General features: G+C 55.5%; 1 protein-coding gene across 2 annotated transcripts in view; it reads right to left on the reverse strand.

Annotated features, from left to right (window-relative positions):
- Window positions 1–15,170, reverse strand: part of PLXDC1 (plexin domain containing 1) — a 38,437-nt gene that overhangs the window by 18,850 nt on the left and 4,417 nt on the right. For both annotated transcript variants that reach the window (XR_012583568.1, XM_074557544.1), the window contains exons 3-10: window positions 14,700–14,843; window positions 13,989–14,058; window positions 12,509–12,631; window positions 10,795–10,913; window positions 10,609–10,708; window positions 6,781–6,876; window positions 3,945–4,026; window positions 233–290 (exon numbers count right to left, since the gene is read on the reverse strand). Coding sequence is in view for 1 of the 2 variants with exons in the window: in XM_074557544.1 (XP_074413645.1) it covers window positions 233–290; window positions 3,945–4,026; window positions 6,781–6,876; window positions 10,609–10,708; window positions 10,795–10,913; window positions 12,509–12,631; window positions 13,989–14,058; window positions 14,700–14,843 (792 nt within the window). In the remaining variant the exon portion in view is untranslated. The remainder of the gene's footprint in view (window positions 1–232; window positions 291–3,944; window positions 4,027–6,780; window positions 6,877–10,608; window positions 10,709–10,794; window positions 10,914–12,508; window positions 12,632–13,988; window positions 14,059–14,699; window positions 14,844–15,170) is intronic.

The raw sequence follows: 15,170 nt of genomic DNA on the forward strand, positions 1-15,170 counted from the left end.
TGGGATTTATTGGGATTTATTGGGACTGGGATTCATTGGGATGTATTTGAATTTATTGTGATTGGGATTCATTGGGATCTATTGGGATTTATTTGGATTGGAATTCATTGGGATTCATTGAGATTTATTGGGATTTATCGGGATTCATTGGGATTTATTTGGATTCATTGGGATTCATTGGGATTCATTGGGATTCATTGGGATTTTTGGGACGGGGACTCTCTGTGCCCACCTGGCCGCAGCCGTAGCTCAGCCACTCCTCCCGGTACCGGTCGAAGCCACTGGAGCACCTGTGGGGAAAATCAGGATTATCCAGGGCCAGCGTGTGGGAAATGGATTTAAATGAAATGTTTAAAACTCGACAAAAGGTTCCCAGAATGTACATTTATAAATAAACTTTGAGATTAGAAATGATATGGAATAGGGCAGACATTGTTGAGAGAAAAATGAAATTAGAAACAAGTTGCAAAAGGTGGCCTGGCAAATAAAAATGGATAGTTTCAAGAAACAATAAAAAGAGAACAATATTATATAATAAAATTATATATATATATATTTAAATGAAATGTATATAATAGAAGTTGCATTGTAGTAGGAACCATGAGGGGTAATTTTGTAATTTTAGATTATTATCTTTAAGGCATTTGCAGCATGGTGGGGCTAAAACTGACAGCCAAAGGGAGAGGGGAAATGAGGAGAAAAGGAGAAGAAAATCAGGATAAAAGAGAGGGGGAAATGAGGAAAAAAGAGAGGGAAATCAGGGGAAAAGGAGAGGGAAATTGGGAGAAAAGGAGAGGGAAAAAATCAGGATGAGAGAGGGGCAATGAGGAGAAAAGGAAAGAGAAAAGAGGAGAAAAAGAGAAAAAAAATAGGAAAAAAAGAGAGGGGAAAATCAGGGAAAATTGAGAGGGGAAACCAGGATAAAAGAAGAGGGAAATGAGGAAAAAAGGAGAGGGAAAATCAGGGGAAAATGAGAGGGAAAAATCAGGAGAAAAGGAGAGGGAAATCAAGAAAAAAGGAGAGGGAAATGAGGAGAAAAAGGAGAAGGAAAAATCAGGAGTAAAGGAGATGGGAAATTGGGAGAAAAGGAGAGGGAACTCAGGAGCAAATGAGAGGGGAAAATCAGGATAAAAGTGAGGGGAAAATGAGGAAAAAAGAGAGGGAAAATCAGGGGAAAAGGAAATGGGAAACTGGGAGAAAAGGAGAGGGAAATGAGACGAGGAGAGGGGAAATCAGAAGAACAGAAGAGGGAAACGAGGAGAAAAGGAGAGGGAAAATCAGGGGGAAAGGAGATGAGAAATTGAGAGAAAAGGAGAGGGAAACATCAGGAAAAATGAGAGGGAAAACCAGGATAAAAGAAGAGGGAAATGAGGAGAAAAGGGGAAGGGAAATGAGGAGAAAAGGGGAGGGGAAACGAGGAGAAAAGGAGAGGGAAATGATGAGAGGAGAGGGGAAATCAGAAGAAAGGGAGAGAGAAAATGAGGATAAAAGAAGAGGGAAATGAGGAGAAAAGGAGAGGGAAAATCAGGGGGAAAAGGAGAAGGAAAAATCAGGAGTAAAGGAGATGGGAAATTGGGAGAAAAGGAGAGGGAAATATCAGGAAAAATGAGAGGGGAAACCAGGATAAAACAAGAGAAAAATGAGGAAAAAAGGAGAGGGGAAACGAGGAGAAAAGGAGAGGGGAAACGAGGCGAGAGGCCTGGGCCGAGTTTGAGTTTCCGCTCCCCGCGCTCGGTGCCAGGGCAGGGCTGTGACACCCACGAGGCTCCCTGGGCTCCTTCCAGCAACATCTGCACAGGAAAAACACGGCGGGAGCTCCAGCTGACAGCAGGCAAAATCCAGCCCGAGAATTCCCCGCAGGAACAGCGCTCCGACCTTTGGAAAGGCCCAAACTCCCAAAAAAACCCTGCAAAAAAATCCATTTACCCGCCGGGGACAGGAGAAAAACCACAAAGAAAACTCCGAGTTCCTGTCACAATCATGGGCTCAGCAGAGGTTAAAAACAAAAATAAATTTACAGATTTTTATTATTTAAGGGGTTGGAATCACGAGGTTGGGACGGCGGCTCCAAGGCTGGAGCTGACTGGGGAAGATCTGCAGAAGGCAGGGGTGACAGCGGCCCCTCCTGCTCCAGAGCTGCGTTTCCAGAACCTTCCTTCCACTGGGAAGCTGAGATGTTCACAGGGGACACAGGGCTGGCAGCCAGGGGACAGGAAGGAACAGCAGCAGCTGGGTGAGAAAGGGTTAAAGAGGGTGGAAAAGGGTTAAAGAGGGTGGAAAAGGGTTAGAGGAGGGTGAGAAAGGGTTAAAGAGGATGGAAAAGGGTTAAAGAGGGTGACAAGGGGTTAAAGGAGATGGAAAAGAGTTAGAGGAGGAGGGAAAGGGGTTAAAGAGGGTGAGAAAGGGTTAAAGAAGGTGAGAAAGGGTTAAATAGGGTGAGAAAGGGTTAAAGAGGATGGGAAAGGGTTAAAGAGGGTGGAAAAGTGTTAAAGGAGGGTGGAAAAGCGTTAAAGGGGGTGAGAAAGGCTCGGAGGAGGATGGGAAAGGGTTAAAGATGGTGACAAGGGGTTAAAGGAGATGGAAAAGATTTAGAGGAGGAGGGAAAGGGGTTAAAGAGGGTGGGAAATGGTTAAATAGGGGGAGAAAGGGTTAGAGGAGGGGGAAAAGGGGTCAAAGATGGTGGAAAAGGGTTAAAGAGGGTGAAAAGGGGTTAAATAGGGTGAGAAAGGGTTAGAGGAGGGTGAGAAAGGGTTAAAGAGGATGGGAAAGGGTTAAAGAGGGTGGAAAGGGGTTAAGGGAGGGTGAGAAAGGGTTAAATAGGGTTAAATAGGGTGAAATAGGGTGAAATAGGGTGAAATAGGGTTAAAGGGGATGAGAAAGGTTTAACGAGGATGATAAAGGGTTAAAGAGGGTGGAAAGGGGTTAAAGAGGGTGGAAAAGGGCTGGGATGGGATTCCCAGAGCAGCTGTGGCTGCCCTGGATCCCTGGCAGTGTCACCCTGCGACAGTGGGAGGTGGCACTGGTGGCACTGGGGTGGCCCTGGGGTGGCACTGGTGGCACTGGTGGCACTGAGGTGGCACTGGGGTGGCCATGGTGGCACTGGGGTGGCCCTGGGGTGACACTGGTGGCACTGGGGTGGCACTGGGGTGGCACTGAGTGGGATTTGAGGTCTCTCCCCAACCCAGCCCATTCCAGGCTCTGACAAATCCCCATTTCCCAAACCCCCGGCATCGGGGAACCAGCAGGACAAGGAAGGGTTTGAAAACAAAGCTCAGCCCAAACCAGACCCAGCCTCGAGCTCTGTCACCAAAGCCACCCCAGCACCAGAATGTCCCCTTGCCACCAAGCGCCACCAGGGTGTCCCCGAGCTGCTTTGGGGTGGCTCAGGGGACACGGAGGGGGTGGCAGAGCGGGGTTGGCACAGGATCTGTGTTAGTGGGTCCCCTCCCCTGGCGCCGGCTCTCAATCAACCCTGCAGCTCCATCTCATTAAATCCGCTCGGCACAGCCCTGCCCGAGCTGGGGGAGAGCAGGGACAGCTCCACGTCCTCCGTGCAACCCCAAAAAAATCCAAAAATTCCACCCCAAACCTCTGCTGGCCCCATTCCTGCAAACAGGGGTTGTCCCCAGCGCTGTCCCCTCCCTGCTGTCCGTCCCCTCCCTGCCCTTCCACCGATCCCAACCCAAATCTGGACAAATTTCCCTCATTTTTAAGCTCGCTGACAAAAATCTGAGTCCTGCCTCAGGTCCCAGCTTGCTCCAGGACTAAAAAAACCCCCAGGAAATGCAGCTTTGGAGTGGCTTGGAATTGGAGATCAGGTCACGGCTGAACGCAACTGTGGGGCCGAGAGCGGCACTCGGCGCCCCAAAAAACAACAAAAAAGGGGAAATTATCCCAGAAAAAGGATGGAAAGAGCAGCAGGGGAGAGGGGATGGGGGCAGCACCTCTGCAGGACGTGGCACCAGCTGCAGTTGAAGGTCAGCTCCGAGCTCAGGCACGTTTCACAGCTCCGGTGCTGCAGGCAGGCTGCGGAAAACAGAGAGAGGAGAGAGGGGAGAGGCTGCAGGCAGGCTGGGACAGCACAGAGAGAAACACAAATGTCCCCAGCACTGCCCAGCACAGGGCCAGCTGATCCCTGGGGACCCCAGGGTGGGCTGGAGACCCCAGAATGGGCTGGGGACCCCAGGATGGGCTGGAGACCCCAGGATGGGCTGGGGACCCCAGAATGGGCTGGAGACCCCAGAGTGGGCTGGGGATCCCAGGATGGGCTGGGGACCCCAGAATGGGCTGGAGACCCCAGGATGGGCTGGGGACCCCAGGGTGGGCTGGAGATCCCAGAATGGGCTGGAGATCCCAGGATGGGCTGGAGACCCCAGGGTGGGCTGGAGACCCCAGGACAAGGTGAGCTGGGGATCCCAGGGTGGGCTGGAGACCCCAGGATGGGCTGGGGACCCCAGGGTGGGCTGGAGATCCCAGAATGGGCTGGAGATCCCAGGATGGGCTGGAGACCCCAGGGTGGGCTGGAGACCCCAGGACAAGGTGAGCTGGGGACCCCAGGGCAGGATCAGCTGCTGCCTGAGGACCCCAGAGTGGGCTGAACTGGGGACCCCAGAATGGGCTGGGGACCCCAGGGTGGGCTGGAGACCCCAGAGTGGGCTGGAGACCCCAGGGTGGGCTGGGGACCCCAGGGTGGGCTGGAGACCCCGGGATGGGCTGGGGACCCCAGGGTGGGCTGGAGACCCCAGGACGGGCTGGAGACCCCAGAATGGGCTGGGGACCCCAGAATGGGCTGGGGACCCCAGAATGGGCTGGAGACCCCAGAATGGGCTGGGGACCCCAGAGTGGGCTGGAGACCCCAGAGTGGGCTGGAGACCCCAGAATGGGCTGGAGACCCCAGAGTGGGCTGGAGACCCCAGGGTGGGCTGGGGACCCCAGGATGGGCTGGAGACCCCAGGGTGGGCTGGAGACCCCAGGACAAGGTGAGCTGGGGATCCCAGGGTGGGCTGGAGACCCCAGGGTGGGCTGGAGACCCCAGAATGGGCTGGAGACCCCAGGATGGGCTGGAGACCCCAGGGTGGGCTGGGGACCCCAGGGTGGGCTGGGGACCCCAGGGTGGGCTGGAGACCCCAGAGTGGGCTGGGGACCCCAGAGTGGGCTGGGGACCCCAGAGTGGGCTGGAGACCCCAGGGTGGGCTGGGGACCCCAGGGTGGGCTGGAGACCCCAGGGTGGGCTAGGGATCCCAGGACAAGGTGAGCTGGGGATCTCAGGATGGGCTGGGGACCCCAGGATGGGCTGGAGACCCCAGGGTGGGCTGGAGACCCCAGGATGGGCTGGAGACCTCAGGACAAGGGGAGCTGGGGATCCCAGGGCAGGATCAGCTGCTCCCTGAGGACCCCAGAATGGGCTGAGCTGGGGACCCCAGGATGGGCTGGAGACCCCAGAGTGGGGCTGAGCTGCACCTCAGGAACCCCAGGACAAGCTGGGGACCCCAGGACAGAGTCAGCTGCTCCCTGAGGACCCCAGGATGGGCTGGAGACCCCAGAGTGGGGGTGAGCTGGTCTCTGGAGACCCCAGGCCAGGCTGAGCTGGGGGTCCCAGGATGGGGTGAGCTGCTCCCCAGGAACCCCAGGATGGGTTGGAGACCCCAGGGTGGGGCTGAGCTGCACCCCAGGGACCCCAGGACAGTCTGAGCTGCTCCCTGGGGACCCAAGGACAAGCTGGAGACCCCAGGACAGGCTGAGCTGCTCCTCAGGGACCCCAGGACAAGCTGGAGACCCCAGGACAGGCTGAACTGGGGACCCCAGGATGGGGTGAGCTGCTCTCTGGGGACCCCAGGATGGGTTGGAGACCCCAGGGTGGGGCTCAGCTGCACCCCAGGGACCCCAGGACAGTCTGAGCTGCACCCCAGGGACCCCAGGACAAGCTGGAGACCCCAGGACAGGCTGAGCTGGGAACCCCAGGATGGGCTGAGCTGCTCTCCAGGGACCCCAGAATGGGCTGGAGACCCCAGGGTGGGGCTAAGCTATTCCCCGGGGACCCCAGAATGGGGGTGAGCTCCTCCCTGAGGACCCCATGATGGGGTGAGCTGCTCTCTGGGGACCCCAGGATGGGTTGGAGACCCCAGGGTGGAGCTGAGCTGCACCCCAGGGACCCCAGAACAGTCTGAGCTGCTCCCTGGGGACCCCAGGACAGTCTGAGCTGCTCTCTGGTGACCCAAGGAGAAGCTGGGGACCCCAGGACAGGCTGAGCTGCTCTCCAGGGACCCCAGGACAGACTGGAGACCCCAGGGTGGCGCTGAGCTGCTCCCAGCTGCCATCACCCCCTCCCTCCACCACCCCAAAGACCCCAAATGTTGGGAATTTAGCTGACTAGAGAGACTGGAAAAGTACAAAACCGTGGCTAATTCCAAGTCCTGCACCTGCATAGACAGCGTGTCCTTGGGCCTGGCTGTGGTAGGATAACAAACAGTGACAGAGAGAAGAGAAAAGAGAGATGTAACCCCTAAGGAATGAGGAAGAGTTCATGGTATAGTTTAACCAATAGATTGCTTGGCTTACAGAATATTCATAAGCTTATTATTTACTGTATAAGTGTTTGATACTTTCTTCAATAAATTGGACTGGGCCTGTGATGAACCATCTGGTGTCCTGGTCTCCTTCCTACGACACCCAAACCCCTGGAGATGGGCACCACCACCACCAGCCCTCCTCACGCTGGGATCCAGGCCCTGCTGGGGTTTTTGGGGGGCATTTGGGGTGCCCAGGGGCAGGGGCACTCACTGGGCAGCGGGGTGAACTCCACAGCTGACCGGCTGCTGATCCTGCTGGTGTCCAGCTCCACGCGGTGGTACTCGTAGATTGTGCGGCGCCGCGACTCTGCAACGGAGTTGGAGCTTTAAACCGGGCTAAAACCCCCCTGAAAGGCTTAAACCCCCTGCCCAGGGCTGGGCCAGGCTTAAACCCCCCTGCCCAGGGCTGGGCCAGGCTCAAACCCCCCTGCCCAGGGCTGGGCCAGGCTTAAACCCCCTGCCCAGGGCTGGGCCAGGCTCAAACCCCCTGCCCAGGGCTGGGCCAGGCTCTGGAGGAGCTGCTGAAAGGCAAAGGTGGCCCCAGGTGTGGGGCTGTGCCCTTGCAGGAGGGCTGGCCTGGGAAATGGATTTGTAGGAAATCCATTCTCAATTCCCAATTCCACCCTCAAAATCCAAATTCTCCAAGTCTGCCAGGAGTGAGGATGGGTTGGGGTTTGTGTCATCTGTTCGTTAAGGGGAAAACTGAAAAAAAAAAAAGCCAAAAAACCACTTGTAATGTGTTGTAATTAGGAAATAATTGGCTTCTGGTTGTGATGGAGTTAATGATAACATCTGTGTTGTCCCACCCTTCACATGAGACTGAAAATAGAATAAATTTTTTTTTAAATCCTCTCAGTTGTCCTATCTCTGGGGCAGAAAAATCTTCATCCAACGGGCTGGGAGCTGACCCTGCCCAGCCCAGTTCAGCCCAGTTCAGCCCAGTCCAGCCCAGTCCAGCCCAGTTTAGCCCAGCCCAGCCCGGGCCAGGCTCCAGCCCTGAGCCGCTCCCAAACAGCTCCAAACAAACATCACTGGGCTCTGACTCACTCCCCCCTGATGCCTCAGTTTTTAATTTTTATATTTTTTTAGATTCTGTGCTGTTTTAGTGTGTGGGTCTGGGCTTCATATTATGGGATGGTGAGCTCTGTGCACAGAGCAGGGAGACAAAACAATTCCTGCTCCAGCTGGGCACCAAGGACAAATGATCCAAATCTCAGCCCCAAGAGCACAAACACCGTGGGCTGGAGAGAGAAAAACAAGGATGGGACTGCCTGGGCTGAAGCTGGAATGGGACAATTAAATCCAATATGCAAATGGAGCAGAATAAAAGTGAGACCTCGTGAGCAGTCGTGCATTTTGGGACTATTTGGGTTCATTTTGGGTTCATTTTGTGACCATTTTGGTTCACCTTGGGTGCAGCCCTGGCTGGATCCATGGAGGAGATGCTTTCGATAAATCCCTGCTTTATTCTGGAATTTTGGCCTCAGTTCCAGCTCAGCCTTCTCAAGGCACCTCCCAGGGCTCCTGCAGCTGCTTCCCCCCAAAAATCTCCTCCTGCCTCACCCCTTTGGAATTGAGGAAGGGCTGGATTTCCCTCCTCTTCCTCTTCCTCATCAGCTGGGAATGGGGGAAAAGCTCCTGCAGGTTGTGGACTGGGCAAAGCTCCAGCCAGAGCGTGAGGCCATGGGGAGATGCACCCCAAAAAGGGATCCCAAAATGGGATCCCAAAAAGGGGTCCCGTAAAGGAGTCCCGAAATGGGGTCCCAAAAAGGGAACCCAAAAAGGGAACCCAAAAAGGGAACCCAAAAAGGGATCCCAGAAAGGGGTCCCAAAAAGGGGTCCCAAAAAGGGGTCCCAAAAAGGGGTCCCAAAAAGGGAACCCAAAAAGGGAGCCCAAAAAGGGAGCCCAAAAAGGGAACCCAAAAAGAGAACCCAAAAAGGGAGATCCCAGAAAGGGGTCCCAAAAAGGAGTCCCAAAAAGGGGTCCCAAAAAGGGTCCCAGGGAACATGAGGGGCAGGCAAACCCCACACTCCTCCTCACACTTGCTGTGAATCCAAGCAGGGCATCCTCCCACCCTGAAACCCTCCAAGATGAGGATCCCACCCCAAAACCCCCCAAGACGAAGATCTCACCCCAAACCCCCCAAGAGGAGGATTGCACCCCAAACCCCCCAAGATGACAATCCCACCCCAAACCCCCCCAAGACGAGGATCCCACCCCAAAACCCCCAAGATGCGGATCCCACCCCAAAACCCCCCAAGATGAGGATCCCACCCCGAACCCCCCAAGATGAGGATCCCACCCCAAACCCCCAAGATGAAGATCGCACCCCGAACCCCCCCAGACGAGGATTTCACCCCAAAAACCCCAGGATGAGGATCCCACCCCGAACCCCCCCAGACGAAGATCCCACCCCAAAACCCCCCAAGATGACAATCCCACTCCAAACCCCCCAAGATGAGGATCGCACCCCAAAACCCCCAAGACGAGGATCTCACCCCAAAACCCCCAAGATGAGGATCGCACCCCAAACCCCCCAAGACGAAGATCCCACCCCAAAACCCCCCAAGATGAGGATCCCACCCCGAACCCCCCAAGACGAAGATCTCACCCCAAACCCCCCAAGACGAGGATTTCACCCCAAACCCCCCAAGATGACAATCCCACCCCAAACCCCCCAGGATGAGGATTTCACCCCAAAACCCCCAAGATGAGGATCCCACCCTGAACCCCCCAAGATGAGGATTTCACCCCAAAACCCCCCAAGATGAGGATCCCACCCCAAACCCCCCCAGACGAGGATTTCACCCCAAACCCCCCCAGGATGAGGATCCCACCCCGAACACCCCCAGACGAAGATACCACCCCAAACCCCCCAAGAGGAGGATTGCACCCCAAAACCCCCAAGATGACAATCCCACCCCAAACCCCCAAGATGAGGATCCCACCCCGAACCCCCCAAGACGAAGATCTCACCCTGAACCCCCCAAGATGAGGATCCCACCCCGAACCCCCCCAAGATGACAATCCCATCCCGAACACCCCCAGACGAAGATCCCACCCCAAACCCCCCAAGACGAGGATTTCACCCCAAACCCCCCAAGATGAGGATTGCACCCCAAAACCCCCCAAGATGAGGATTGCACCCCAAACCCCCAAGATGAGGATCCCACCCCAAAACCCCCAAGATGAGGATTTCACCCCAAACCCCCCAAGACGAAGATCCCACCCCGAACACCCCGGGACGAGGATCCCACCCCAAACCCCCAAGACGAAGATCTCACCCCAAACCCCCAAGACGAGGATCCCACCCCAAAACCCCCAAGATAAGGATCCCACCCCAAACCCCCAAGACGAGGATCCCACCCCAAAACCCCCAAGACGAGGATCCCACCCCAAACCCCCCAAGACGAGGATCCCACCCCAAACCCCCCAAGACGAAGATCTCACCCCAAACCCCCAAGACGAAGATCCCACCCCAAACCCCCCAGGATGAGGATCCCACCCCAAAACCCCCAAGATGAGGATCCCACCCCAAAACCCCCAGGATGAGGATCCCACCCCAAACCCCCCAAGACGAGGATTTCACCCCAAACCCCCCAAGATGAGGATCCCACCCCAAACCCCCAAGACGAAGATCTCACCCCAAACCCCCAAGACGAGGATCCCACACCAAACCCCCCAGATGAAGATCCCACCCCAAACCCCCCAAGATGAGGATCCCACCCCAAACCCCCCCAAGACGAAGATCTCACCCCAAACCCCCAAGATGAAGATCCCACCCCGAACCCCCAAGATGAAGATCCCACCCCGAACCCCCCAAGATGACAATCTCATCCCGAACACCCCCAGATGAAGATCCCACCCCAAACCCCCAAGACGAGGATCCCACCCCAAACCCCCCAAGATGACAATCCCACCCCGAACCCCCCAGACGAAGATCCCACCCCAAACCCCCCCAGACGAAGATCCCACCCCAAAACCCCCAGACGAAGATCCCACCCCAAACCCCGCGGGCTCAGCTCCCCAGGCGCTCACCAGGCACGTCGGGAGAAGGGTTGAGCACCATGAAGGCGTCGGAGAGCCCGGCCTTGACCGGGTGCTGGCTGGCGCTGATCTGCAGCACTGGCACCGGGATCTGCAGGGACACAGGGTGGCACAGAGGCTGGCACACATCCCAGGCATGCCCAGCCCCACGGGAACCCTCCTGCCCCGTCCCCTCACCTCCTCGTAGCCGAACACAATCCTCCCGCTGCTGTGCAGGGCGGCCTGGAAGGTGAAGCTGCCCATGTCCTCCTTGCCCTGCAGGTAAACCTTGTCCCACTGCACCACAAACACCGTCCCTGGGGGCGAGCACAGCTGCTCAGGCCTTCCCTCTCCCCCTGCTCCATCCAACCTCCACCCCACAACCTGCACAGCCACTGGGAGCGGAGCAAAGTGGGGTGGGGAGAGAGGGATGGGGACAGAGAGGGATGGGAGAAAGGGATGGGAGAGAGGGATGGGGAGAGAATGATGGGAGAGAGGGATAGGGACAGAGAGGGATGGGGACATAGAGGGATGGGGACAGAGAGGGATGGGAGAGAGGGATGGGGACAGAGAGGGATGGGGACAGAGAAGGATGGGGACAGAGAAGGGATGGGGACAGAGAGGGATGGGGACAGAGAGGGATGGGGACAGAGAGGGATGGGAGAGAGGGATGGGGACAGAGAGGGATGGGGACAGAGAAGGATGGGGACAGAGAAGGGATGGGGACAGAGAGGGATGGGAGAGAGGGATGGGGACAGAGAGGGATGGGAGAAAGGGATGGGGACAGAGAGGGATGGGAGAGAGGGATGGGAGAGAGGGATGGGGAGAGAATGATGGGAGAGAGGGATGGGAACAGAGAAGGGATGGGGAGAGAGAAGGGATGGGGAGAGAGAAGGGATGGGGACAGGGAGGGATGGGGACAGAGAAGGGATGGGGACAGGGAGGGATGGGGACAGAGAAGGGATGGGGACAGGGAGGGATGGGGACAGAGAGGGATGGGGACAGAGAGGGATGGGAGAGAGGAATGAGGACACGGAGAAGGGATGGGAGAGAGGGATGGGAGAGAGGGATGGGGACAGAGAGGGATGGGGACACGGAGGGATGGGGACACGGAGGGATGGGGACAGAGAGGGATGGGGACAGAGAGGGATGGGGACAGAGAGGGATGGGGACAGAGAGGGATGAAAAGAGAGGGATGGGGACAGAGAAGGGACAAGGACAAAGAAGGAATGAGGACAGAGAGGGATCTTCTGATCCGTTCCTGCCTCAAGGGTGACTGTCGTAGGTATCTTTTATAAAAATTCTTTTCTTTAAGATTTTTCCTCCTGAGAAGCCTCAGGAACAAAATGCAAACATTGATTATCTGCTGCTGTGGAATGCAACAGGTGCATCTCTGATTGGCCCATGTTGGTTGTTTCTAATTAATGGCCAATCACAGTCAGCTGGCTCAGACAGAGAGTTTAAGCCACAAACCTTTGTTATCATTCTTTTTTATTCTATTCTTAGCTAGCTTTCAGATGAAATATTTTCTTCTATTCTTTAGTATAGTATGGTATATATTAATGTAATAATAATGTATATTATTAATATAATAATATATATTATTAATGTAATATATATTATATTATATAATATATAATATATTGTCTATTATATATTATATAATATATAATATTTATTATATATTATATAATATATATTATATAGTAATATTGTAATATAGTAATAATGTCTATTAATGTAATAATAATGTATATAATCTATAGTATATATTAATGTAAAATATATAATAAAATAATAAATCAAGCCTTCTGAAACATAGAGTCAAATCTTCGTTTCACAGGTGACAGAGCTGACACAGGAGGGTCTCCAGCCCACCTGGCCGAGGGGGATCAGGGGGAGCTGCTCTCACCATTGTCCAGGTACTGCACGGTGGAATTTCGGGAGTAGCTGGGGTTGAAGTTGGCCATGAGGGGGGCGATGTACTGGGTGGCCGTGAGCATGCGGTGGATGACGTCCCCCGTGAAGATGAAGCCTGGGTGGGCAGAGGATGAAGGTCACCTTCCTCCTTCCTGCCTCACCCATCCCTTTTGTTGCCCCTCTGACCCCGCTGTGCCGCCCCGGTCTCTGCAGGAGCAGAGGGAGCAGCAGCTGCTGATTGCCCGAGGAGATTTGGGGTGCAGGGAGGGCTTGGAAGGGCTGGACCCCGATCTCTGAGCTCGCTGGGGCTCAGGGATGGGGGGTGAGGGTAGAGCCAGTGCCAGAGCCATGTCCAGGCCCTGCTGTGGGCATTGCATCCCATCCTGTCCATCCCATCCCATCCTGTCCATCCCATCCCATCCCATCCCATCCCATCCCATCCCATCCCATCCCATCCCATCCCATCCCATCCCATCCCATCCCATCCTGTCCATCCCATCCCAGCCTGTCCATCCCATCCCATCCCATCCCATCCCATCCAGTCCTGTCCATCCCATCCCATCTCATGGATCCCATAGATCCCATCCCATGGATCCCATCCCATGGATCCCATTCCATCTCATTGATCCCATCCCATGGATTCCATCCTGTCCCATCCCATCCCATGGATCCCATGGATCCAATTCCATCCCATCCCATCCCATTGATCCCATGGACCCCGTCCCATGGATCCAATCCTGTCCCATCCCATCAATTCCATCCCATCCCATCGATCCCATGGACCTCATCCCATGAATCCCATGGATCCCATCCCATGGATCCCATTCCCATCCCATTGATCCCATCCCACAGATCCTATGGACCCCATCCCACAGATCCCATCCCGTCCTATGGACCCCATTAATCCCATTCTATCCCATCCTGACCATCCCATGGATCCCATCCCATGGATCCCATCCTGACCATCCCAAGGATCCCATCCCGTGGATCCCATCCTGTCCATCTCATGGATCCCATCCCATCATGTCCATCCCATCCCATGGATCCCATCCTGCCCTGTCCCATCCCATGGATCCCATCCTGTGGATCCCATCCTGACCATGCCATCCTGTCCTGTCCCATCCCATGGATCCCATCCCATCCCATCCCATCCCATGGATCCCATCCTGTCCTGTTCCATCCCATGGATCCCATCCTGACCATGCCATCCTGTCCTGTCCCATCCCATGGATCCCATCCCATCCCATCCCATCCCATGGATCCCATCCTGTCCTGTTCCATCCCATGGATCCCATCCTGACCATGCCATCCTGTCCTGTCCCATCTCATGGATCCCATTCCATGGATCCCATCCTATCACATCCATCCCATCCCATCTCATGGATCCCATCCCATCACGTCCATCCCATCCCATGGATCCCATCCCATCACATCCATCCCATCCCACAGATCCCGCGTCCCGCCCCGCTCACCGCCGGTGGCGATGGTGACCTGCCGCAGGAGGTGGCCGTAGAAGGGGAAGTCAAAGGAGAGGACAATCCTCTGTGGGGTGGAGAGAGGGAGAGACACAATCAGCCCTCGGGAAAACTCTGGGAATGGGGAGAGAGGGATGGGGAGAGAGGAATCGGGAGGAAGGATGGGAGAGGGATGGATGGAGAGAGAAGGATGGGAGAGAGAGGGATGGAGAGAGAGGGATGGGGAGGAAGGATGGGGAAAGGGATGAGAGAGAGGGATGGGAGAGAGGGATGGGGAGGAAGGATGGGAGAGGAATGGGGAGAGAAGGATGGGAGAGAGGGATGGGAGAGAGATGGATGGGGAGAGAGGAATGGGGAGGAAGGATGGGAGAGGGATGGAGAGAGAAGGATGGGGAGAGAGAGGGATGGGGAGAAAGGTGGGAAGAGAGGGATGGGGAGGAAGGATGGGGAAAGGGATGAGAGAGAGGGATGAGAGAGAGGATGGGGAAAGCAATGGGAGAGAGAAGGATGAGAGAGACGAGTGGGACAGAGAGACCCTACAAGTTCCTTCATCCCTGGGACAACCAGGAGGCCCCAAACACTTCCCAAACCCTGGAACTTCCCAAGCCTCTCACGGGGACCCCACTGCCCATGGGGACACAGGGGGACACCCAGGGGACAAAGGACACCCGGGGCTCACCGAGGGGACAAAGGACACCCGGGGCTCACCGAGGCCTGCCGGTGCGTGTTGGACAGGATCCCGTGCACCCTCACGTGGCTCCCGTTGGCGGCCCCCAGGTCCACCCAGAGCTGGCGGCGCCGCGCGTCCCCCGGGCCGTAGAACCGCGACACGTAATAGCTGTGGTTGTCCTCCTGTGGGGACAGGGGACACGGTGGCATGGGGTGACCGCGGGGTGGGAGGGTGCCCGACACAAAGTAGGGATGAATCCGGGGAAAATCGGGGGAAAAATCCCGGAAAAAAACGGGAAAAACCTGGGATAAACACAGGATAAATCCAGGGAAAGTCCAGGGAAAATCCGGGATAAATCCAGGCATAAATCCAGGGAAAATCAGGGATAGTATGGATAAATCTGGGATAAACTCAGAATAAATCCAGTGTGGAAAAGTAGGGATAAATCCAGGAAAAATCAAGGAAAAATCCTGGAAAAATCCCAGATAGCATGGATAAATCTGGGATAA

The sequence above is a fragment of the Zonotrichia albicollis genome, chromosome 23 (genome assembly GCF_047830755.1).
Source record: "Zonotrichia albicollis isolate bZonAlb1 chromosome 23, bZonAlb1.hap1, whole genome shotgun sequence".
NCBI lineage: Eukaryota > Metazoa > Chordata > Aves > Passeriformes > Passerellidae > Zonotrichia > Zonotrichia albicollis.